The sequence below is a fragment of the Odocoileus virginianus genome, chromosome 19, assembly GCF_023699985.2.
Source record: "Odocoileus virginianus isolate 20LAN1187 ecotype Illinois chromosome 19, Ovbor_1.2, whole genome shotgun sequence".
Taxonomy (NCBI): Eukaryota; Metazoa; Chordata; class Mammalia; order Artiodactyla; family Cervidae; genus Odocoileus; species Odocoileus virginianus.
In genome coordinates, this window is record NC_069692.1 from 48,340,364 (window position 1) to 48,365,667 (window position 25,304).

Consider the following 25,304-nt stretch of genomic DNA (forward strand, 5'->3'; position numbering starts at 1 on the left):
GACAAACCCACAGCAAGCATCACCCTCAATGGTGAAAAATTGAAAGCATTTCCCCTGAAATCAGGAACAAAACAAGGGTGCCCACTCTCACCACTACTATTCAACATAGTGTTGGTAGTTTTGGCCACAGCAATCAGAGCAGAAAAAGAAGCAAAAGGAATCCAGATAGGAAAAGAAGAAGTGAAACTCTCTTTGTTTGCAGATGACATGATCCTCTACATAGAAAACCCTAAAGACTCTACCAGAAAATTACTAGAGCTAATCAATGAATATAGTAAAGTGGCAGGATATAAAATTAACACACAGAAATCCCTTGCATTCCTATACACTAACAATGAGAAAACAGAAAGAGAAATTAAGGAAACAATACCATTCACCATTGCAATAAAAAGAATAAAATACTTAGGAGTATATCTACCTAAAGAAACAAAAGACTTATACATAGAAAACTATAAAACACTGATGAAAGAAATCAAAGAGGACACAAACAGATGGAGAAACATACCGTGTTCATGGATTGGAAGAATCAATATTGTCAAAATGGCTATTCTACCCAAAGCAATCTATAGATTCAATGCAATCCCTATCAAGCTACCAACGTTATTTTTCACAGAACTAGAACAAATAATTTCACAATGTGTATGGAAATACAAAAAACCTCGAATAGCCAAAGTAATCTTGAGAAAGAAGAATGGAACTGGAGGAATCAACCTGCCTGACTTCAGGCTCTACTACAAAGCCACAGTCATCAAGACAGTATGGTACTGGCACAAAGACAGAAATATAGATCAATGGAACAGAATAGAAAGCCCAGAGATAAATCCACGAACCTATGGACATCTTATCTTCGACAAAGGAGGCAAGAATATACAATGGAAAAAAGACAACCTCTTTAACAAGTGGTGCTGGGAAAACTGGTCAACCACTTGTAAAAGAATGAAACTAGAACACTTTCTAACACCATACACAAAAATAAACTCAAAATGGATTAAAGATCTAAACGTAAGACCAGATACTATAAAACTCCTAGAGGAGAACATAGGCAAAACACTCTCTGACATAAATCACAGCAGGATCCTCTATGACCCACCTCCCAGAATATTGGAAATAAAAGCAAAAATAAACAAATGGGACCTAATGAAACTTAAAAGCTTTTGCACAGCAAAGGAAACTATAAGTAAGGTGAAAAGACAGCCCTCAGATTGGGAGAAAATAATAGCAAATGAAGCAACAGACAAAGGATTAATCTCAAAAATATACAAGCAACTCCTCCAGCTCAACTCCAGAAAAATAAATGACCCAATCAAAAAATGGGCCAAAGAACTAAACAGACATTTCTCCAAAGAAGACATACAGATGGCTAACAAACACATGAAAAGATGCTCAACATCACTCATTATCAGAGAAATGCAAATCAAAACCACAATGAGGTACCATTACACGCCAGTCAGGATGGCTGCTATCCAAAAGCCTACAAGCAATAAATGCTGGAGAGGGTGTGGAGAAAAGGGAACCCTCTTACACTGTTGGTGGGAATGCAAACTAGTACAGCCACTATGGAAAACAGTGTGGAGATTTCTTAAAAAACTGGAAATAGAACTGCCATATGATCCAGCAATACCACTTCTGGGCATACACACTGAGGAAACCAGATCTGAAAGAGACATGTGCACCCCAATGTTCATCACAGCACTGTTTATAATAGCCAGGACATGGAAGCAACCTAGATGCCCATCAGCAGACAAATGGATAAGGAAGCTGTGGTACATATACACCAAGGAATATTACTCAGCCGTTAAAAAGAATTCATTTGAATCAGTTCTAATGAGATGGATGAAACTGGAGCCCATTATACAGAGTGAAGTAAGCCAGAAAGATAAAGAACATTACAGCATACTAACACATATATATGGAATTTAGAAAGATGGTAATGATAACCCTATATGCAAAACAGAAAAAGAGACACAGATGTACAGAAACAGACTTTTGGACTCTGTGGGAGAAGGCGAGGGTGGGATGTTTTGAAAGAACAGCATGTATATTATCTATAGTGAAGCAGATCACCAGCCCAGGTGGGATGCATGAGACAAGTGCTTGGGCCTGGTGCACTGGGAAGACCCAGAGGAATCGGGTGGAGAGGGAGGTGGGAGGGGGGATCGGGAAGGAAAATACATGTAACTCCATGGCTGATTCATGTCAGTGTATGACAAAACCCACTGCAATGTTGTGAAGTAATTAGCCTCCAACTAATAAAAATGAATGAAAAAAAAAAAAACTCAACATTTTAAAAACTAAGATCATGGCATCCAGTCCCATCACTTCATGGCAAATAGATGGGGAAATAATGCAAACAGTGATAGACTTTATTTTCTTGGGCTCTAAAATCACTGCAGATGGTGACTGCAGCCACAAAATTAAAAGACGCTTGCTCCTTGGAAGAAAGGCTATGACCAACCTAGACACCATATTAAAAAGCAGAGACATGAGTTTGCCAACAAAGGTAGGTCTAGTCAAAGCTACGGTTTTCCCAGTATTCATGTAGAAATGTGAGTTGGACTCTAAAGAAAGCTGAGTGCCAAAGAATTGATGCTTTTGAACTGTGCTGTTGGAGAAGCCTCTGGAGAGTCCCTTGGACTGCAAGGAGATCCAACCAGTCAATCCTAAAGGAAATAAGTTCTGATATTCATTGGAAGGACTGACACTGAAGCTGAAACTACAATACTTTGGCCACCTGATACGATGAACTGACTCATTAGAAAAGACCCTGATGCTGGGAAAGATTGAGGGCAGGAGGAGAAGGGGACGACAGAGGATGCAATGGTTGGATGGCATCACCAACTCAATGGACACGAGTTTGAGTAAGCTCCGGGAGAAGGTGAAGGACAGGGAGGCCTGCATGCTGAGATTCATGGGGTCGCAAAGAGTCGGACACTGAGCAACTAAACTGAACTCAACTACCACATACTGGATATTTCTTTCACAACCCACAGGAACTCATAGATTTCTTCTCTTCCTTGAAGTTTAACTATGGAAATCAGTATCTTTTATTTCCCTGTTTAAGCTTCAGGGAAACAACTCATCATTAATTTCAAGGAATAAACAGTCACAATAATCTTTACTACTTAATTTGTAAAACTGTGTGTGAAAACCACGAAAGGTTAGTTTGGAAGAGACCAACTGCAATTATTTCTCAATCATTTTCAGTGATATCACATTATCAGAGCAATAAGAAAGAAATATTCAGTGCATACATGTTTATGTGTTACACATGTTAGATCTCTATGAAGCACTATGGACAATTTTTAAAGGTCAGGCAATAAAACAATGCACAGACTACTACTAATTTATAATATACAGAATTTTAAGCTAACACACAACCATGACATAAAATTCAAACATGATTTACACATGAAAGTAATATTTCCCATTTCTAGCTCATTCAAAACAGCAACATTCAGTTTGAAATTAGACCTCTTTAAAGAGCTACTGTATGTTTTCCAGTCCATTACCTGATGTGCAGCACATCAGATAGTACACAACAGATAGTGTAGTAAATGAACCAGAAAACACGTTTTAGAAAGACAGGGTTTCCTAGATTAAAAACACAAACGAAAGAACACGTTCTCTGCGGCATCCACAACTCAGTAACGAAACACAAAGGACAACACTGCCACGAGTCAGTGGTGCTCGCGCTCCTAGGCTGCAGAGATGAGGACAGGGAGGCAACCTTATCAGGCACGCTCACTCTGTCACACCAACAAGGAAGCACCGCATCAGCAGGAAACAGGACCACCTCACACGCAACTTAAAACTCACACACAGGAGCAGATGTCCTCCAAAACAAACCATGACCAAGAGGAAGAAAAGTAAAAAAAAGAAAAGAAAAAACCAACAAGTTGAGCCTAAATAACTACTCCCAGTTTTTCAGTTAAAATTTGTTGTTGTTTCAAGTAACAGCAAACACTAACAATCAGGAAAAATTTATATTTCAAAATCTTAAGTGTAAGAAAATACTATTAACATTATCATTACTATTATTATTATTTTTGGTGAATCCAGAGAAATGTTGTCAACTGATTTTTTGCCACAGAACATGTCAGTTAACTTACACAGCACCAGTAAGCTCAGGATGTGATATGTTAGAACAAAGACGTTCATCTACTACAGGCAAATAATCTATTTTCATTCTTTTATAAACTGTACATCTTTCAGAAATTTTAATTCTGTTTGCAGCAGTACATTATATGCCACTTAAGGATACTAACTTACTCATACTTTGAAGGCTAAACCCTGATCAGTACTTAGTGATATATTATCTACTCTGCAAAATGACACGTGGCACTTCACTTGGTTTTCACCTTTCACAGCCTGAGGGCCACATACGTGACTAATAAAAGTAAGAGCCAGCACTCAGCGCAATGTTCGCTTTGTGCCAAGCCTGAAAGAATACAAATACAAACATGTACACTTGTTCAATCTTTATTATAATGCTGTGAAAGAGGTACTAAAACTACCCTCATTTACAGATGGCAAAAAAAGTTAAACTTGTCCAGTATCACAAAGCTACAACAAAGTCTCAGATTATAATCTTAAATTCAGTTTTTACTATAAGAGTGACACAGTCCTGTCAAAGATGCAAACCACACAAAAACAAAAGTTCCCTTCCAAAAAAAAAAAGCTCCCTTCCACACACGATAGTGATGGTTGCACAAAAATGTGGAAGAATTTAAAGCCATGAAAACTTAAAAACTGATTAAAATGGTAAATTTTAATGTGTATTTCACCCAATAAAAAAATTCCTATCATTCATTTTCTATGCTTATAAGCATGAGTAAAAATATGCTTAAAATAATGTATATACAACAAGAGTTTTCCTAAATAAAGTTATGTATGCATGGGTGGGACAGACAGACTGCATTTGATGACACTGCATGGACCTACAGTAACCTGCAGCTTCAATCCTCCAACACCAGCATGGAGGCAGCTTGCAGACCAGAATCATTACAGACACAAAGCGGTACCAGGCGCAGTCCTGACCCCAGCTCGGACAGGGCTCGCTTCCTCTGGTCATCAGCATGCCTGCTGCTTCCACCACTGCACTGGAGGACAGCTGCATTCTCTCCTTCCATTAAGTACGTGTGTGCTCAGTCCTCAGTCGTGTCCGACTCTTTGTGACCCCAGGGACTGTAGCCCGCCAGGCTCCTCTGTCCATGGGACTTCCCAGGCAAGAATACAGAGGGGGTTGCCATTTCCTCCTCCAGGGGATCTTCCCGACCCAGGAATCGAACCCATTTCTCCTGCACTGCAGGCAGATTCTTTACTACTGAACCACCAGGGAAGCCTTTTATATATAAACTGGCCTTTGGAAATCTCAGAAAGGCATTCAACACAAAAAACAAAGTGGGGCTTTGTTTGTAATCAGCTCCTGCAGCTAGTGAAGGGGCCATGAAAGTCAACTTATGCGAGCCCAAGGGACTTCGGGATCCTTTAGAGTGAGGCGGTGGAAGCCTCTGCTTAGGGACGGTGGTTTCTATGGCAAGACTGATACCTGTGTCAAGTGACTGGGCTCCACAAACCTAAGGTAAAGAACTCTCCCAGGCCTGTGTCCCGCCTCGCAGAGAACATGCAACAAACCTGTCCTCTCCTCTCTCTCCTGAAGTCTCCTCTCCATAGGACCCTCTAACATGATGGACTAAAACCCCCATCGATTCTCCTTGTTACTAAAAAGCCAAGCATTCACAGAACTGTTGAAAAACAAGTCCTTTTAACTTAAATGAAAACATCTCAACCTTGCAAAATCAGTAAACAAAATCCCAGCGTATTTCCCCACTGAACTTCAATGATGGTTAATTTGACTTACCACATTTGGCTTGCTAAACATATTCTCTACAAAGAATTCTCAAATCACCTCAAAACTTTTATTTTTTACTACAGGATAAGATTTTTTTTTCACCTGTTTTTTTCCTCCATATTTTAAGCTATGTGATTAAAGTACCTCTGTTAATAGTTTCCTGATAGGAAGTTGGTTAAAATTTCATCTGTTAATAGATCACTTAGATAATATAATGTATGCATTTTCTGTTGGTTTTTCAGGCACAGCAGATGGAGATTTTGTAACAAAGGCTTGTTACATGGCAATAGGGTAATGATAAAATTGCAGTTTATCGTTTCATGTTAATAATTTGAAGACTGGAGAAAATGTTGAAGATTAAAATGACGCTCAACCTTTAAAAACCACTTCTATTTTTTATTTTCAGTATTTAAAAAGGACAACTGAAGACTATATTACTATCATTATAAATATGACCTATTCCCTAACCTTTTTAAAAGAATATTCACATGCTATCACTTCTGTCTGTATAAAGGATGGGAAGGGCTTGCCTTCATTACCTCCAGTTTCAGAAATGCAGGGTCCAGAGATTAAAGACTTGGGGTCAATTCTCTAGTGAAACAGCAAAATCTGGACTAGAACCAAGTCTTCCGACCCCAGGACTAGTGAGGCTCTTTTCTTTAAGCTGCATTTCACAGAAGTCATGCAGTTACAACTGTATTATAACTACAAAGAAACCATCTAAACTCTGAACATTAGAAACCAGCTTTGAGCTTGTAATTACCTGTACTGTTAAGAGAATCACTGAGGTAACAGCTCAGGAACCGCTGCACAGCAGGGCCTCAGCACGCCGCCTCTCCCTGCTCCGTCCTCCGCCAAGCCCGGCATCTCCCCGGTGCGCAGTGCGAGGGCAGGCGGCGTGGCCACAGCGGGCGCCGGGCGGCCGGCGGACACAGGCAGCCCCGCCGCAGGCACTGAGGCCCAGCGCGGCCTCTTCACCAAGCGCCCACCAGCAGCACAGGCTTTGCGGGTTAAAGGAAAGCTCAGAGACCACAAAAGCCACAGAACATCAAGGTGTTAAAAAAGCTTTTCAGATAAATATTTTAAAATTTAGAAAGAACGAGTCTTACTCAAATTAAATGGTTTAAATACTGTAAATTGGAATAATTTAAGAAAAATAATTAAATCCACATCAGTTACATGTGTGTGTGTGTGTGTGTGTGTGTGTGTAGAAGCCGTCTGTGCACACAGCGTGTCAGGAATGGTCCCTGCTGGCTCCTTGCTGGGGAGGAGCAGTGCTGCTCCATCAACACGCAGAAACAGTAGCTGGTGGACAATGAACGTAATGGGAGCTCCGAGGACAAGGAAAGCCTGAGGCAGAGGGAAGAAGCTTAGCTGGGACAACCTCATAAAGAACGATAATGAAGGACCAAGGACCCCTTGAAGAGGCCATGAGCAAACAGAAATCAGGACAATGCAGTAACAGAGAAGAAACTCCAGTCTTAATGGCACAGCATCAAGTTTACAATCAGCCGCCCGCGGGTAACTGTTCTTTCTCCTTTACCTTAAGATTTCAGACTAATGTTGGTAGACGACAGTTTATGCTGCAAACATTCTAGAAACTGAAAAGAAAGGTTAAATGTCTGAGCTAAAGAAAGCAAGTTGTTAAAAATCAGTGCTGCAGCTCACATGAACAGGTCTGCCTAGCACGCAAATATGACAGCCTTGTGAAGGCCATTTCTACTAACAAGAAACCCTCAAGGCAGCTGTCTATTAGCCTTGAGTATATAAGAACTCACCTGACACCAAAAATCCAAGTGAGTAATGGTAAACAAAGCACTTAAAACAATCTTTAGTGCCTTCTTCTTGGTCTATTCCAAGTGCCTTTGAATGATACTGTATATAAACTAAAAGGAAATAAGAATATAACACTTTGGATTTTAACAATATTTTTAACACTAACATTTTTAAATTCTATTGCCAGGTACTCTGATCACGCTTTATATGAAGTGTCTGAGTTAAATCCTCACGTCACCTCCAGTGAGTTTAACACAGTTAGACTGGGGTTTCAACACACCTCTGCTGGTATAGCTGGAAACCTCCACTGCTCTCAGCCTTCTGAGCAGCTTCTGCTGGCTCCCCCACACAGAAGCAGTGCCCCTCGCTTGTCCCAGGTTAAACCAGCTCTCGGGGCAGCTGTCCCGCCTCCCAAGAAGAGGGTACCAAGGGTGAGGCTGGCCTCGCTGCCCAGTAGGGCACAGTCCCAGGTTCCCGCTGAGCCCACGAGATCCAGGCCCATCTCTCCCGCACCCCCGCACGCACGCACACACACACACACACCCCTCGCAGCCACTCCACCCCAGCTGGCGGGCCAGACCGATCCCCGCCTCCTCCCCAGGCCAGGCACCTTCCTAACGCTGCGTGCAGTCTGTGGCAGCATCTGAACACCCTGAACACGCTCCCCCGGCCCTGTGCCCAGAGCTGAGCGCCCCCATTCACCCTCTGCCCTCTCAGAGACCGGGGCTGCCTCCTTAAAGCAGATGCTCAACAAAGGATGGATGAAATGCTTTCCAAACACACAGTACAAGAATGTTTCTTGGTCACAGTGGGTAAAACTGTTAGGCGAAGCACACTGACTGAAACCCCCAACCCTGGCCAGACACCACAGTAACCATTTCCATGAGCTGTTTTATGACAGGAGGTCCTGGTAAGGAACACGGAACTAATAAGCCTCCGCCAACTGGAAGAGTTCGGGAAAGGTCAAAAGGAGACACCACATGACAGACCACCTCCCAGAATCCTTCTCTCTGGCGTCCATCTTGGCTGACCAGGGCGTGCACCACCAGGAAGGACTCAGAGTCAGAATGATTGGCTAAAGACAATCTGAAAACTAATCCCATCACCGGAAAACCCGAGACTGAGAGCCATGTGGCAGAGCAGCTCTCCTGGGTTCCCTTTCCCAATAAAATCTCTTGCTTGTTAGCACATGTGTCTCCTCGGACAATTCATTTCCAAGTTGTTAGACAAGAGTCCAGTTTCAGGCCCTGGAAGGGGTCCCCCTTCCTACAACACAACGCTAGGCAGGCAGGTGATCCTACTTCTGTTGGGAGAAGAAGGAAACAATGACTTGGAGTGTGAAAGTCCCGGCAGTATGGCTACAAAGCCCTCTTGGTCTCCATCCTACTCAACCACGCCATGTTTGGCCCTGGCTGATCCTTCCTCCCTGGGGACCTGCTGTGAGTCCACGTATTCCTGAAGACCCTGCAGCCCTGCGAGGGAGACCCCTGCCGCTCCTCCTCGTCTCCCCGCTGCAGCCCCATACACCGCGGGCTTCCACGCAGCGTCTGCACCGGCTGAAATGCCCTCCCTGGCTTTCTCTCTCAGGCCACCACGGGAGTGAGGTCACACTTCTCCCTCTAAATCAGAACTGCGTCCTCAGAACACTCTGCCCATGGCCCAGAGCACTGCCGCAGTCACAGTACTGCGCATGCGTGCGCGCACACGCACACGCCTGCTCACGTCTCAGGCAGCCTCCTCAACGACCCCACTCCCCTCTCCCACAGCTCTGCTCCGAGTACCTCCTGACGGGACCGCTGAGCAGGTTGCAGATGGGCTTTAAATCACAGGACACTTTATAAAGGGGAGGCCCGAGGACCCGGTAGTCTGGGGGTCGCTGGTCTTTCCCAGCTGCCACTCACTCTAAACACGACCCCAGAACACAAGAGGTTTTGCCTGGCCTCACTGTGCACAGCATGAAAAACTCATCTGCCTCTGACTAGCAAGAGGCCTGAATTGAGGAAAACAACGTGCCAATTGTGGACTTTAGCATTATGCCAGGTTTCACACTGCACTTTCACAGCCAGCGCTCTCCCAGTCCCACTATTCCCTGAGCAACGGTGCTGTCTTCTCGTTTCTAGATTGCACGCGTATGCACCCCCGACTTGTACGACTAGACACACAGAGCCGCGTTCTCTGGAATTTACCAGAGTTCCATGAACTCGCCTGTGCTCAATAAATATTAACTGAATTCATCCTTTACCTGTGTCAGTGGCATTAGCTGGTCACAATCAATTTGCACAAATAATAAAAAAAAGTCAAAAAGAGTTGTATGAGATTTGTTATATTACTAATCTAGCACCAGCAGCTAAGAACATGATAAGTGAGTGATGCTATGTTTTTCCTTACTGTTCCTGACTGAGTGTGAACACTTAGCCTTGAGCACACCCTTGGACACCGAAAACTGCCAACCCTAATTCTTCACTGGTACCTACTGAGGCATCACCCTAGGGAGGATCGAGTCTGAAGCAGAAACGGATTAAAGGCGGCTCCTTTCACGAGGTATAGTGAGACACTCTCCTTAGTGGCAAACTCCTTAAAGCTTTATAAATCTTCATATTACTCAAAGAACCCTTTTTATTTTCCACGCAAGAAACCATTTAAAGCTTTTTCCTTAATAAAAATGTTATGGCTTCATGAAATGAAATAAACTCCCATGTGTGTTACTTTGTAAACTCAAGTCATAAATGCTCATTTGAAGCATATTAATTTTCGGGCTTCAAATTGTTCTCAAAAGTTGAAAAAAAGATGACTGAGAGTTAAGTGAAGCCGTTTATTTTTCAGTTAATTTTTCTTCCTGCTAAGTAGGGTTTCCCAGGTGGCACTGTTGGTAAGAACCCATCTGCCAATGCAGGAGACCTAACAGATGCAGGTCCGCTCCCTGGATTGGGAAGATCTTCTGGAGGAGGGCATGGCAACCCACTCCAGAGTTCTTGCCTGGAGAATCCCATGGACAGAGGAGCCTGGCGGGCTGCAGTCCACGGGTCACAAAGAGTCAGACACGACTGAACTGACTTAGCATGCAAACACTGCCAACTAGGTGGCCTTTAGGCTAATCTTCTCACCTGACCGAGAGGCCTCACAGCTGGTGTGACCCCTCCCGCTGCGTCTGCCCCTCCAGTTCCGAGCTCCGCTTGCCGCGAGCCCGGGCAGCCTGCCCAAGGCCCCACAGACACACTCGTCCTGCCCCGCACACATCACTGTGCTGTGTGTCATGCTGCCCACTCAGTCACGCTCTGGACGATGACCAGGGAGCGGTTCCTATGTTCCCTCGCCGGGTGAAGGCCCCAGAGCCCGTGCACAGTCCAGGCACCACCTCCAAATCCAGGGCCCCCTGTTCCCGACGGTCCCACGCACCCCCCGCGCACGATGGCCTGCGGTGAAGCCTCCTGCCTGGGATCGGGGCCGGCCGAGGGCACGTCTGCGGGAAGACAGAGCTAAAGCCGGCAGGCCACGCTTCACCCCGCAGCCACAGGCCTGCCACGCCTTACGGCTGGAGCAGGTGCTCACCCTGAAGACTGCTCTCAGACGGGACCTTCTAGAAAAAGAAGTTCGAGGCCATCCTACCCAGTTGCTAAGCAATCTGTCGGCTTTTGTCATATGAAAGCCAAGTCGCCGCCAACAGAGGCCAGAAGACACGCATAGCGCGGCTCCCAGTCCTGGAGGAGTCCCACACACAGAGGATGGGCAAGCGGCACCCCGGCAGCAGGAGCTGGTGTCAGCTCTGCGCTCAGATGGCAAGGACACGGTCTAGTCAAGCGGCTGGGCTGGTCGGGCTGGCCCTCGCCAAGAGGGGCCTAAGACCTGGCATTTCCAGGAGCAGAGGGCAGTAATAACCAAGTACCGACCCCACTTCTAACACTAGACAGTAAGGCACAGAGTAAACAGTACTCCCACAAGCTCCCAGTGCACATCAGCTCCTGATCATGCAGTCGTTCTTGCAGGCACAGCCAGCAGCACAAAGGCCCCTCCTGACTATCTTTAGCGTCCAGCAGAGCCTGGCCCCCTCACCATCCACGCTCTTGCCAACAGCGACATGCCCACCATGGGGGCGAGTGGAGTAGCTGCCCCAGAGACTGTAAGGTCTACAAAGCCAAAAACAGCTAGTCCCTTTCAGAAAAACATTGCTGACTCTTGCTAGAAAGCACAGGGAGAGTATTTTATGACGTTGGGATGGAAGTAGATCAGGAAAGGGGAGCTGAGGAAAACAGGTTTATCTCGAGCCACTGGCCTGAAACAAAAAGGTTCGCTAAAGGACCATTTAAATGGGAAGTTCATATTTCTAAAAACTTATCTTGACTATCATCCTGTGTGAGATGACGTGACCCCGAATACACACAGAACCCAGGGATTCCCGGCCCTCAGTGGCTGTGTAGCTGCACTAACCCTGCGGGGCTTTTCTCCGCCTTTTCTGCAAACGTGCAACGTGAAGGCCATCTCTGCCCTCACCCACATGGCCCGCCGACTTTTCTGCGAGGCCATAAAGCGGACCGCACACCCCTGCTGCCCCTGCGCCAGCACACCTCCACCTGCGGGGAACCAGAGCGCCACGCTCACCCACGAGAGGCTGCTGCTCCGTCCTCATTCAGGAGCACTGTTCTCTCAAAGCCACAGCCTCTTCCAAAAGAACTTAGGTGACTGGTAACTAGCAGGAGCAGAGCTGTATGTGCTCTGCGTGAGGCACCAGGCTTCCTGCTGCTACCACTTCATCGGCAAGGCCCCTAATCCCTCTTTCTGACCCCATCACCTGCCCGGCCACCTGCAGAACTCTTCCAGCACAGAGCTAGAATCATCAGTCAGCAGCAAATCCCCCTGATATGTCCTTACCCTCTCCTTCAAGCAGTCCCACACCCTCCTACCATAAGCAAAGCTTGGCTCTCCCCTCAGGACACAGTTTCCTGAAGCTCTCCCACCACTGAAACAGGCTCAAAGAGCCCCGATGAGACCCAGCCACGGCTGACCTCACAGAGCCTGATGCCAGGAGAGGGGAGCCGCAGTCTGAAAGGCCCATGACCCAGGGACTCTGAGACCGGGCGGAGGAAGACAGGGACTCAGTGAGGAGACACGTTCTGCGGCTGTGACCAGCTGGAAGGCAGGAAGTGCAGCAAGTGACGCTCCACAAAGACAGCTCAGTATTTCTGAGGCCAGAGGTCAAATGCCAGGAGAGGGACCACGCAGCATCACCGTGGCAACAGCTGGGCACCGGGGGCCAGTCTGCCATCTGTCTCCCAGATCACCTCCCACCACCGTGCCCAGCCACTGGAGACCTCACAAGAGTAACTCTGCTTGTTCCAAGGGAGTAGGCTGCCTGTTCTACAAAGTCACTCCCAAAAGGAAACATCCTACACTGTTCACTGGTCAGCAAACCCTACTGTCTCCTTCTTTAAAACAGGTCCAGAGCCGGCTACTTCTTATAACTCCCATGCCACCGCCCCACTCCGCCACTGCCCCCCAGCTCTGTTACTGGTCCCCCTGCCCCTACAGCAGCCTTGCCTCACTACACCCGACTCTTAACACAGCAGCTATAAGAAGTCCTGAAAAACTCAGGTCAGAGGAGGTGCTTCTTTGCTCGAATCCCTGCAATGCATTTCCAGGACACTCCAAGCAGACGCCAAAGTCCTGTCGCAGTGGACCTGCCTCCCTGTGGCCCCGTATCCCAGGCCTCCCACCCTCCGGTCTCACCCATGCGGGGGCAGGGCTGCTGCAGGGCCACCACACCCACGGCCAGGGAGCCCCAGCTTCCTGAGGTCCTCACTCCAGCGGTATCTCAGGGAGCCCCCAGCACCCCCAGCCCTATTTAAATCACCACCACTCCTCTTTCTTTCAGCAACAGCACTTAGCAACATAACCCACACCGCAGTTGGCATCACTATTTTATCACTGCCGCCCCAGAGGGAATGAAGGCTCCCAGGGGCCAGGCCTTCTCACCTGCCCTCCTTCACAGCTCTCCCCTTAGCGTCCAGGTGCCTGGACACCGGCAGACACTGTGTGCCAAAGCTGTGGGCCGCTGCGTCTGTGAGGCTGAGAGTCAGGCTGGGCTTGAGCCAGCATTCCAGGTTATGAACCGGTAACGAGGCAGCAGACCGGAGGGGAGACGCTGCGTGAAGACAACGACGCATGCAGTCTCAGCAGGATCTGTTCTCACTTTGGTGATAATGTCTCGTTCCCCCTTTCTCTCATTTAGAGGAAAGGAAGTAAAATACGTAAATGAAGAGAACTTGTATTCAACATGATTCTATTTAGAGTGCCTGGACTGAGCCCTATTTTCAGGGCTCATAAAATCATAGTTATTTTTTTATGTTTCTAATACATACCTCTTAATTTTACCACCACAGAAGATTTTCATCGATAGGGAGTTTGTTTGCATGATATACTAACTTCAAAGAAATGACTAAAACATTCAATTTTAATTCTTAAAACAGAAAACAGTCTTCTGAATAAGAACAAAAATCAATTTTTAGAGAAGTTTTATGAAGTTCAACTCCATCCTTCAACTATCTTTTACTGTTTTCCTTTAGCCGTTAATCTTTCTCTAAGCTAAAAAGATTTTTTTCTAAATTAATTACTGCAGAAGGCTCAGATAAAAATAACTATTTTATCAAGCTACTTTAGAACAAAGAGGAGAGGCACTTAAGAAGAGCTGACATTTGCAGATAAGGACAATACAAGCACCCTGTTTACCTGCCAGGCAGACAAGATCCATCTGTCAGCCCCGAGAACAAAAATGACATTAAACCAAGCACTTCTTACTGTCATCACACACATAACGTGAACCTAGATACTGGATTGAAGCATAAGACGTGTTGCTTCAGTTATCCAAAATAAAAGCTTTCTTTAAAACAGCACCTTACAATAAGGCTACACCAGAATTATTTTGCTAAGGGATCCCCTCCAACCCCGCAAAAAGCTAAATAAAGAGAAGAGGGGTGGGAGCAGAGGCAATCTACTCCTCGTTTCAGTGCTGAGACAGCAAGGCCCACCCAGCCTTGGAGACCGCTCTGGCAGCTCCTCTCTCCCCAAGAGCTCAGCACCCACATTTCCGTGAAGGCACTGCTGACAGACGCCAGCTCCCTTATGAAGAGTTCCCTTTCCGTGGGAACACAGCAAACTAACCACACCGTGTTCAAGTTCAGTTAGCAGGTCCCTTGGCACACTGCCGATAAAGCCGTTCTAGTCAATGCGAGTCAGGGTTTCAGCTGTCCACGGCTCTAACAGTGACGTGCGTTCTTACTCACCGAGTCCCAAAAGGTCAACGGTGGGCTCTGCAGCTTTCTTAGGGCTGGTACTTTTTTTAGGTTCCAATTGCTGATCTTCTTTCTTCTGCAGCTTTAAAGTAAATAATCAGATTTATTATTTTCTTTTAAATAAATGGAACAAGACTGTTAAGCCTCAATCAGGCATACTTTTGATAGCGTTAATATAATGTAGCATATAAGGCATAGTATGATAAACCTAGAGCGTCTATTATCACAAACTGGTAAACATAATCATTCAACTTGAAATGATAAACTGGACATATTAGGACCCCAAGATAGTAAAAACAGAACTGTAATCTTAATGTACTCGTTCTCAAGCATCTAAGCCCTTTCCGTGAACGTCCCAAACTTCACAGAAGCTCCTGCTCCCTAGGGCGCCGGGCGGGCCCTGGAGCCTGAGGGCAGGGCACATCCCCCTTCCCCAGGCTGCCAACACAGGCGGGCGCCCCCGGCCCTACCGGACCCAGCTGACGCGCGGGGCAGCAATCGCTCTACCGAGCCCCGCAGACATGCCGCTGCTCACAAAACGAAGGTCTGCGGCAATCTGCGTGCAGCACTTTTCCTGCAAATGCTCACTTTGTGTCTCTGTTACAAACATTTCATCACTATTATATTTGTTATGGAGCTCTGTGATCACCACAGCATCTGTTGATGCTACCCTGGAAATGTTTTGGGGCGCCGTGAACCACACCCACATAAGGTAGCAAACAATCAATAAATTTGTGTCCTGACTGCTCCACAAATCGATGGCTCCCCATCCCCTCCCTCGTCTCTGGCCTCCTTGTTCCCTGAAACACAGCGAGACTGAAACCAGGCCAGTTAGTAACCCTACAGGGGTGTCCAGGTGCTCAAGGAGAGGAACAGTCGCACGTCCCTCACTTTAAGTTAAAAGCAACAAATGATTAAGCTCAGTGAGGAAGGAACGGTAAAAGCCAAGACCGGTCAAGAGTAGGGCTTCTGTACCAAACAGCCAAGTTGTGAATGTAAACCAAAAAGTGTTTCTCCAGTGAACACACATGGTAAGAAAACAGATATAGTCTTAGTGATGACACAGAGAAAGCTTTAGTGGCCTGGACAGAAGATCAAACCAGCTACACCGTTCCTTTAAGCTCCCTTCAACCTTAGAAAGCTGAGAGGGGTAAAGAAGCTTCCGAAGCTGAAGCGGGCAGAGGCTGGCCGGTGAGATGCTGAGGACAGAGGTCGCCTCCACAATGCAGGAGTGCGGTGAAGCAGCAAGTGCTGACGTGGCGGCTACAGCAAGGCACCCAGAGCTCGCAGAGACAGTGCATGAAGGCGGCTACATGGAACAACAGATTTTAAGGCAGATGACACGGTCTTCAATTCGAAGAAGACGCCATCTAGGACTTTCATAGCTAGAGATGGGAAGTCACTGCCTGGCTGGAAAGCTTCAAAAGTCAGGGTGACTCTCCTGTTAGGGGCTAATATAGCTGTTGGCTTAAAAGCTGAATGCCCGTTTACCATTCAAAAATCCTGGAGCCCTTAAATTACGCTCAATCTATGCTGCCTGAGCCCTGTAAGTGGAATAAATAGGCTGCATGACAGTATCTCATAGATGGTGTTTCTTCCTCTGTTGAATCTGAAAGTCACCTGAAAAGGATTTGCCATTCTAGATGCCATCAAGAACATTCGTGATTCATAAGAAGAGGCCCAAACATCAACATTAACAGGAGTCCGGAAGAAGCTGGTTCCAACCCCCATGGATGTCTTTGAAGGGTTCAAGACTTCATAGAGGAAGTAACTGCAGACGCGAGAGCAACTGCACAAGAACTAAAACTACAAGTGGAGCCTGAAGATGTAACCACAATGCTACAATCTCAGGGTAAACCCTCGCAGGTGAGGAGCTGCTTCTTACGGATGAGCAGACAGCTGTTTCTCTGGATGGAATTCACTTCTGGTGAGGATGCCGTGAAGATCAGTGAATGGTAACACAGGATTCATAAACTTAGTTGACAAACTGTGCTGACGAAGCGTCACTGCGGGCGGAGGGTCTCACCTCCACGCTGCTGATGGCTGACTGATCAGGGTGGTGGCTGTTGAAAGCTGGAGCGGTTGTGGCAATTTCTTAAAATAAGACAGATGATGAAGTCTGCCACATCTACTGACTCTTCTTTTACAAACAATTTCTCTGTGGCATATGATGGCGGTTCAATGGAATTGTTTTAAAACTTGGAGTCATATTTCTAACTGCAAACTGATTCTCTGTAAGCCCCTCTCCCAGCACTCTTCATCTGCTCACCCCACCCTTGCCTCTGGCAACCTCCAACCTGTCCTCCAGTCCAGGAGCTTCCACACATGACGGAGGCTACACATATCCTTCCCTCTCTGACTTACCTTACTGGGCATAATGCCCTCACAGGCCATCCATATCGTTACAAATGCTGACACTTCCTTCCTTTTTATGGCTGAATAATATTCCACTGAATACACCACCTACCTCTCTTAGGCCAAAAAAATTAAGCATTCATTCAATCACTCATTCATTTCTCAAACCACTCATACAAGATCATTTCTAAAACTACCTAAAGAACTCACAGCTTAGTTGTTACATGAGTTCATTGCTTGTTAGCTACACAAATATATAAATTTCTAAGAACATATATCTCCCCTTACTTGTTTTTGGTCACTACTGTCTCTCAGAATATTTTTTTTAATTAACTAGCATACCATAACAGATACCAATTCTTTATTAACCTTCTCAAACACATAATTATTGGCCTGTAACTGTATATAATTCTCAGAAACTTAACATAACCCATTTTACATTCTCTTTTTCAACCTCCAGCACAGGTTAAGACATACCCTGCTTATTAGCAAAATAATTTCAAAGAAAGCACACTCTACAGTAACAAAATAAGCAATTCTTTTCAACTGAATACTTAAACTGCTATACCTTCCTTCTCTGTTTTTGTTTTTTAACTGGACAACCTGTGTTACTACAAACGCTTCGGTCTGGAAGGGAACTGGGGACTGAATGGCCACAAGCACACAGACATCAAATCCTCCCGGGGCAGGCCTTCCCTGGTCACGGCCCTGGCTGTGATGCTCTAGGTATTATATCTACAAGTATCATGTGTTTGCTGTTATTGCTTAGTCCCAAGCCGTGTCTGTCTCTGCATCCCCATGGACTGAAGCCCGCCAGGCTCCTCTGTCCATGACTTTTCAGGCAAGAATGCTGGAGTGGGTTGCCATTCCCTCCTCCAGCGGATCTTCCCCAGGGACTGAACCCGTGTTTCCTTTGTTTCCCGCCCTGGAGGCAGATTCTTTACCTGCTAAACCACCAGGGATGTAAAACTGAGGTATGTGAAATACAGCTACCATATAAAGTACAGTTTCTTAAAGCCAAAGTTTAGAAGACCTAAGAAGGAAAATGCTATTGTCTCGTTAGAATTTTGAGCTGGCAAAGAATACAGTGTGAAAATAGTAAGTCAAGAGCTTGACAAGCACATTTTTCCTCATGAATTGTCTCCCTGTTGATATTCCACACTCAGCTTAAACATGTCAAGCAGTATGTACAGAAGCATTCCACTTCAAATTCTCCTGCATATCACGTATGGAATTTGCCTTTTAATAAATGAAGAATGAAGCTGGCTGTCGAAGAATAAAATTAGGCAATCTATAATTTATTAAACAAACTTTCCTAATAAACAAGAACACAGGTTTACTTAGACAAAGCAATTTTATAAAATGTAATTTCCTTAGATTCATATTGAGCAAATGTCTCATTCAAATGTTTAAAATCTGTATTAGCAGAGGAATCTGTATTGGGAAAGTCTTCACCAGGCCAATCTTTTGTAACTCATAAAACTACACCACAGAAGGTAACTGAATCAAAACCATGCAGTTTCCAACTCCTACATTTACCACCGTTTCTACCCTATTAAATAACAGAAATAAGAGCTCAGCCTCTAGAAGGTGATTCACTCTTCTTAGCTGACCAATTAACATAAATAATAGTGTTAATACATAAGAATAGGGAAGCTATACAACTTTTCAAGGTCTAGACGTAATTATTAGAATTTTTCTTTAAAAACCATTATCTCCGATTCTGCCTTAACTAGTTTGTCTATAATCAATTTCCTTTCACATTCACAGACTCATACAGGTAGATGAGACAAAACACACTGTTTACCTGTCTCATATTAAAGTGATACAAAGGCAGCAGTATTTACCTTGCGGTCTGCAGGGAAGACAGGAAAGTATGTAACAAGTAGGGACTGAAAGGCACCCGAGGAAGAAAACCAAGTGTGGGAGAGACAGAGGAGCTGCCCACCTAACCCGCAGGTGCAGGTCGGGGGTACAGAGGTGACCAAAGGCGAGACTCAACTCACCTTGAAAATTTATCTAGTTCCTAGCAAAATCAAAGCTACTCCTCCTGGGGTGGTACACCAGGAACACGAGCGGCCCTGAAAAAGGAAAAGGCGACCACCGCCACCTCGGGCATGGGGTGTGCGGCCAGGACACAGACAGACCAACGCCCGGGACGACAGACCTGAACCTGCCACCTCCCCACAGCCCGAAACCTGAATACTCCCTAACAAGCTGCTCGACAACACGGCATTCCCAGAACACTCTCTCATCTCGGAGCCTTACGAAATCCCAACGGCGGGATTTAAGCTTTACTTCAATTTTTAGTAAAAATTTATGAATGATGAGCTACTCAAAGCTGTCGGATTGTATGCCACTCCAAAGCAGACTCAGAATTCAGACCATGTCATCCATGCTGTTCACACATTAAAGCCACTCAGTGGCATGCTATCAGTAATTAATATGTCACTCTCTGACATTCCTACTATATTCTGATAGTTATAATGACCATGTTTGTATGTGTGTGCTTTCACAATCAATTACATACAACCTGAGAATTAATCTTGCACATGACTCCTGCTTATTCCCCCAATCTTACTGTTTTATTATTTAGAATCTTGTTAGTTTCTTTTTTCTTACCTTTCTTTACAGATTTTTTTTCACATTAAGGCTATCATTACTTAGTGTACTCTGCTTCTGAATTTTATATTCTTTCTTAAATTTCATTTTTAGAGTTCAATTTAGAACTGTAATCTACATTTGACTGTGTGTCCCCACTCATATGGACATCTTTGAGTAAATGGCTCTCATGGCCTAGGGACACTACAATACAGTCTCAAACAGTATATCCCTGGGCTGGATAAGTAGCAAAAATTTATATAAATTTCAAAACAAGACAGAGCCTTAGACAACATTTACTCAAGTCACTACATAACACAGGAAGCATCGCTGGGACATCTCACCTATGGGGCTGCTCTTGGTAAAAATCCCGGTACTACTATGGATTCAGTGTACATGATGGTACAACATATTTTATATGCAAAAATCTAAACATTAGAAAGGTTCTCTTCAGACAGCCTGTCCCATCTACCCACTTATCCCTGTTCTCCACAACACTGCCACTTAGCAGAGAAATGAAGAGTGAACACCCCTCAGCAGCCCTGGCAGCCCATTTTTTCCCACCCAGCTCACTGCCACCTAAAATCCCCTGAGGTCATCTTTTATGCCATGACACTCAGGGCACTCTTGGGTCCAGCTCATTTATTTCAGGATTGCATTGTTGCCCAAGTCTGGGTTGGTCTCTTGTGGGGTCACTGCTCCTTTCCCCTGGGTCCTGGTGCACAAGGTTCTGTCTGTGCCCCCAAGAGTCTGTTTCCCAGTCCTGTGTAAGTTCTAGTGGCTCTGTGGTGGGGTTAATGGCGACCTCCTCCAAGAGGGCTCATGCCATGCCCAGGTCTGCTGCACCCAGGCCCCTGCCCCTGTGGCGGGCCACTGCTGACCCACCTGGACCTCCACGGGAGACACTCAGACACTCAAAGGCAGGTCCGGCTCAGTCTCCGAGGGTTCTCCTGGTACGCACAGGTTTTGTTTAAGCCCCCGAGCATCTCTGGCTGGTGTGGGGTTTGATTCTAACCGCGATTTCGCCCCTCCTAACGTCTTGTCGAGGCTTCTCCTCTGCCCTTGGATGTGGGCTATCATTTTTTTGGTGGGATCCAACATTCTCTTGCCAACAGCCGTTCAGCAGTGAGCTGTAACTGGAGTTCTCGCAGGAGAAGAAGAGCGCGTGTCCTTCTGCTCCGCCACCCGGCACGAATACTGACATGGCTTGCCACTGCCTTCTCCAGCAGACAACGTTTCGTCAGAACTCTCCACCATGCTGGTTGTGGGCTTTCTCTCTGCCAACTTTTTTCCACCCAAAAAGTCCTGAAATGTTGCCACTCCTTTAAATCCAAGACTACAGACAGTTTCACTTTTGTAAGGACTGGTATATTGTGGTCAGTGTATGGTTTTCAGTAACACAGCAACATTTGCTATGTGTATAACAGCATCTCAATTGGTCCAATGATGTGGAAAAGTTCTGTTTGAAGAAATCAAACTAAACATAAAATCGCCAAAGCTCTGGTGGTTGAGGCATAGGTACACAGGCATTAGTCAGCAATTCTGACTGCAGTATACTCTTGATGACGGCAAGAGAGGAAGAATGAAAGGTTGGCTTAAAACTCAATATTCAGAAAACCAAGATCATGGCATCTGGTCCCATCACTTCATGGCAAATAGATGGGGAAACAATGGAAACAGTGTCAGACTTTATTTTTTTGGGCTCCAAAATCACTGCAGATGTTGACTGCAGCCATGAAACTAAAAGATGCTTACTCCTTGGAAGAAAAGCTATGACTAAGCTAGACAGCATATTAAAAACCAGAGACATGACTTTGTCAACAAAGGTCCCTCTAGTCAAAGCTATGGTTTTTCCAGTGGTCATGTATGGATGTGAGAGTTGCACTACAAAGAAAGCTGAGAACCGAAGAATTGATGCTTTTGAACTGTGGTGTTGGAGAAGACTCTTCAGAGTCCCTTGGACTGCAAGGAGATCCAAGCAGCCCATCCTAAAGGAAATCAGTCCTGAATATTCACGGAAGACTGACGCTGAAGCCGAAACTCCAATACTTTGGCCACCTAATAACGATGAACCAACTCACTGGAAAAGACCCTGATGCTGGGAAAGATTGAAGGCGGGAGGAGAAGGGGATGACAGAGGATGAGATGGTTGGATGGCATCACCGACTCAATGGACATGAGTTTGGGTAAACTCTGGGAGTTGGTGCTGGACAGGGAATTCTGGCGTGCTGCAGTTCATGGGGTCACAAAGAGTCGGACACGATGGAGTGACTGAACTGAACTGACTGTTATCTAATCTGCTGGTATTTTGCGTTTAAGGTTTCCGGAGGAATTGATTCTGTCACACAATATCTTAACTAACTAATCTTTGTTGCCTTGTCATTTGAAAATGTGAACAATATGACAGTGATACACGCAGTTAATAAAAAACGGTGGAGAATGAAGTCCGAGATCGAGCCTGCGGGATTAAGCATGCTCCGTCGACACCGACTTCACTTCTCTCTCTGGACTTCTCTGGGCACAGCCATCCACCCAGCGCACAGTCCACCCAGAACCCGTTCACCAGGCCCCACTGCCTACATTTGGACTAGAAGGAGATCTGAGAATTGCGACCACTAAGCTTAGGCTGACACAAACTGTTCTAGGGAATCTAATGTGGCTAACACTGTGAAAGAAGGAGTAAATGAAAAAGAAAACTCCATCTACATTCTGCACAGAATTCATGCCAAGTTCAATGGTACAAGCACTCATCACCCACTTACATTTTCCTTCTAAAGCTCTGGATGTCTGCCTCTCTCTAAACTCCTGGCTCCTGTCTTAGGTCTCAGTTTGGATAGCATCTCAGAGAGTGGCCTATATGCTTCACACACCAGGCCCGCCAAGGTTCTCGCTGCTCCGCACGAACACCGAGCACCTAAGTGAGTAAGTTCCCTTAGAATACTGTGCAGGCATTTTTGTGAGGATTAAAATAACCTATAGTTTTTTTCATAGAGCTGGTACATAATAGGGGCTTCAAAACTGGCAGCTGGTGGTGGCTGTGGGGCTACCTTTTACAAATCCCCGCCAGAATCGTAAGTATTAGGGACACAAAAATGAGTAAAACGTGATGCCTAAGCTTGAAAAGAATTCATTCTGGTCAAGCAAACGGACACAGACCTAGCCAGCGCAGTGACGAGGAGGAGCTCAGGGGAGCCGCGGCGCAGGGGCCAGCATGTGTCTGAGCACCGTCCTGCGACCGCCTGCCATGCGGCCCGGCTGCCTGGGACACCCCCACTCAGTGTCTGGGAGTCCAACGTCAGCTTCCACTCTTTAAGGGACCCAGTCTGGAGTACCCACACCAATTTCTTATCCCCGTATGCACAGCAGTTTGGAGGTTTGCAGGGAAGGGAAAAGAAGGTAGTTTTTTTGTGTGTAATTCACCACTTACTTATTACAGCAAAAGTAGGAAAGAAAGGACAAATTAAATGGGGCCCCACTGCAAGGGGCCAGCTCTCAGCCATCACACCTGCGCACACCTCGGGGCTTGGTGCCAAAGCCTCCAGCCCCCTGCTTCTGGACTGGGTTACCCTCACCGCAACCTGCTGAACGTCAGCCCTCAAAACCAGGGTTTGGAAGGATAGGAGGGACGGAAAGGACAGCATTAGCCAACACCCACATCTCAAACCCAGCCTGGACACTTTCCAGCTGTGTGGGTCACTAACATCTCTGAGTAGCTATAACACGCACAGCCCCCCGAGAGCCCAAACAGGGCTTAACACTCAGACACCTGGACATTCCCCATCTTCTTTTTGAATGTGATCCTGCAAACACAACGGGACAAGAGAACGCAGGCTGATCTCGAGAGAGACCACGTGCATCCCCACAGGGAGCTCCGCGCTGCCCTGTCTCACCTGAGCACAGAACGCCACCCCGGGCCCCCTTGTGGGATGAGTACGAGGCACACGGGCCTGACACCCCCGGCCGTGATTTCTCCTCTCAAAGCACATGGCGGCAAGGGCATGCTTCTAGATAGGAGAAAGACCCAGGACTCCTTTCCCACCTCTGCCAAGGACCTCTCATGGTTCCCTCCCCTCTCAGTCTCCTCACAGAATATGCGCGTTATCTAGAAGGGAGGCCGGAACAGCGCAGCTGCTTCTGTGCACTGTTCCCAGCAGGCTGCCACTCGGGACCCGCTGCCACACTGCCGACCCCTGGACAGCAGCCAACTCCAGCAACAGATATGGGACTACAAGGATCTAAAAGCAACTGCCCACGCGCACAGGTGGGGCAAGCAAGAACAGCAAGACACAGGAAGGCCCCAAATCCACTGATACTCTGAGGAGCCAGGAGCAAAAGCAGGGTCCTGCACACCATCCCGGCACAGAGCACCACCGGGGGAGCAGACCACCTAAGCCCCTCCCTCCTGCCTGACCCACTGGCCCGCCCCCCCACACACCCCATCTACAGGACTCGCTCACCTCTGCTCAGGGCCGAGTCAGGGAACCTGTTTCCTGTCTTTACCCCTGGAGTCCCAATTAAAGCCTTGCCTGAATCTCTCATCTGGCTTCTTATCAATCTCTATTGATTAAAGAGTCCAAGGACCTGAGGAAGTGGCGGTGCGAGGGCTGCTGCACAGCGAGCAGACCCGCGGTCCGGACGGCAGCTCGTGCCCCAAGCTCTTCGTCTTCCCCCGCCTGCCAGCCCGAGCCCAGCCCGCGGCCTTAGAAAAAATAAATAAATAAATAAAGAGTCCAAGGACCCACAACACCTGGTTCAGGGAGCCATGCCCACTGTTTTCCACTATTCTTCTAAGAGCAAAATACATGTGCATGTACACACTAAGAAATACAAACTGTAATTTAGGTGATTCCACAGACAGGTGCTCCTGTGTTTGCAATTAAGACTTTCACTGCACAATATAAAGATGAATGATAAGGCTTCCCTGGTGGCTCAGCGGTGAAGAATCCACCTGCCAATGCAGTAGACACGGTTGGACCCCTGGTCTGGGAAGATCCCACATGCCACGGAGCAGCTAAGCCCACGGGCCACGACTACTGAAACCAAGCTCCTAGAGCATGTGCTCTGCAAGAAAAAAAAGCCACCACGATGAGAGGCTAGTGCACTGCAACTAGAGAGGCACCCTGCTGCCACAACCAGAGAAAAGCCCACGCAGCAACAGAGACCGAACACATTCAAAAATATATAAATAAAAAACTTTTTAAGATGAATGATAAAATTCAAGTTAATTATGTAAATTTAAATGTTTTCTAACAACACTAAATAGCAAATAAATTTTAAGAGACAAGTGGTGCAACTGTAGAACAAAAAGAACTTTATATTTCAGTATCTTTCATAGTACTTCTTTCTTGGTTTTGAACAAGAGACTTCTAATTGTTATTCTGTAGTGGTCCTGCTAATTATGTGGGTGGTCCTGGCCCTGAGCCTCAACTTTTGTTTTG

General features: G+C 46.3%; 1 protein-coding gene across 5 annotated transcripts in view; it reads right to left on the reverse strand.

Moving 5' to 3' along the window:
• SMAP1 (small ArfGAP 1) overlaps positions 1-25,304 on the reverse strand; it is a 167,871-nt gene that overhangs the window by 16,339 nt on the left and 126,228 nt on the right. For all 5 annotated transcript variants that reach the window (XM_020897080.2, XM_020897079.2, XM_070450215.1 and 2 more), the window contains one exon: positions 14,902-14,992. In XM_020897080.2, the coding sequence (XP_020752739.2) occupies positions 14,902-14,992 (91 nt within the window). The remainder of the gene's footprint in view (positions 1-14,901; positions 14,993-25,304) is intronic.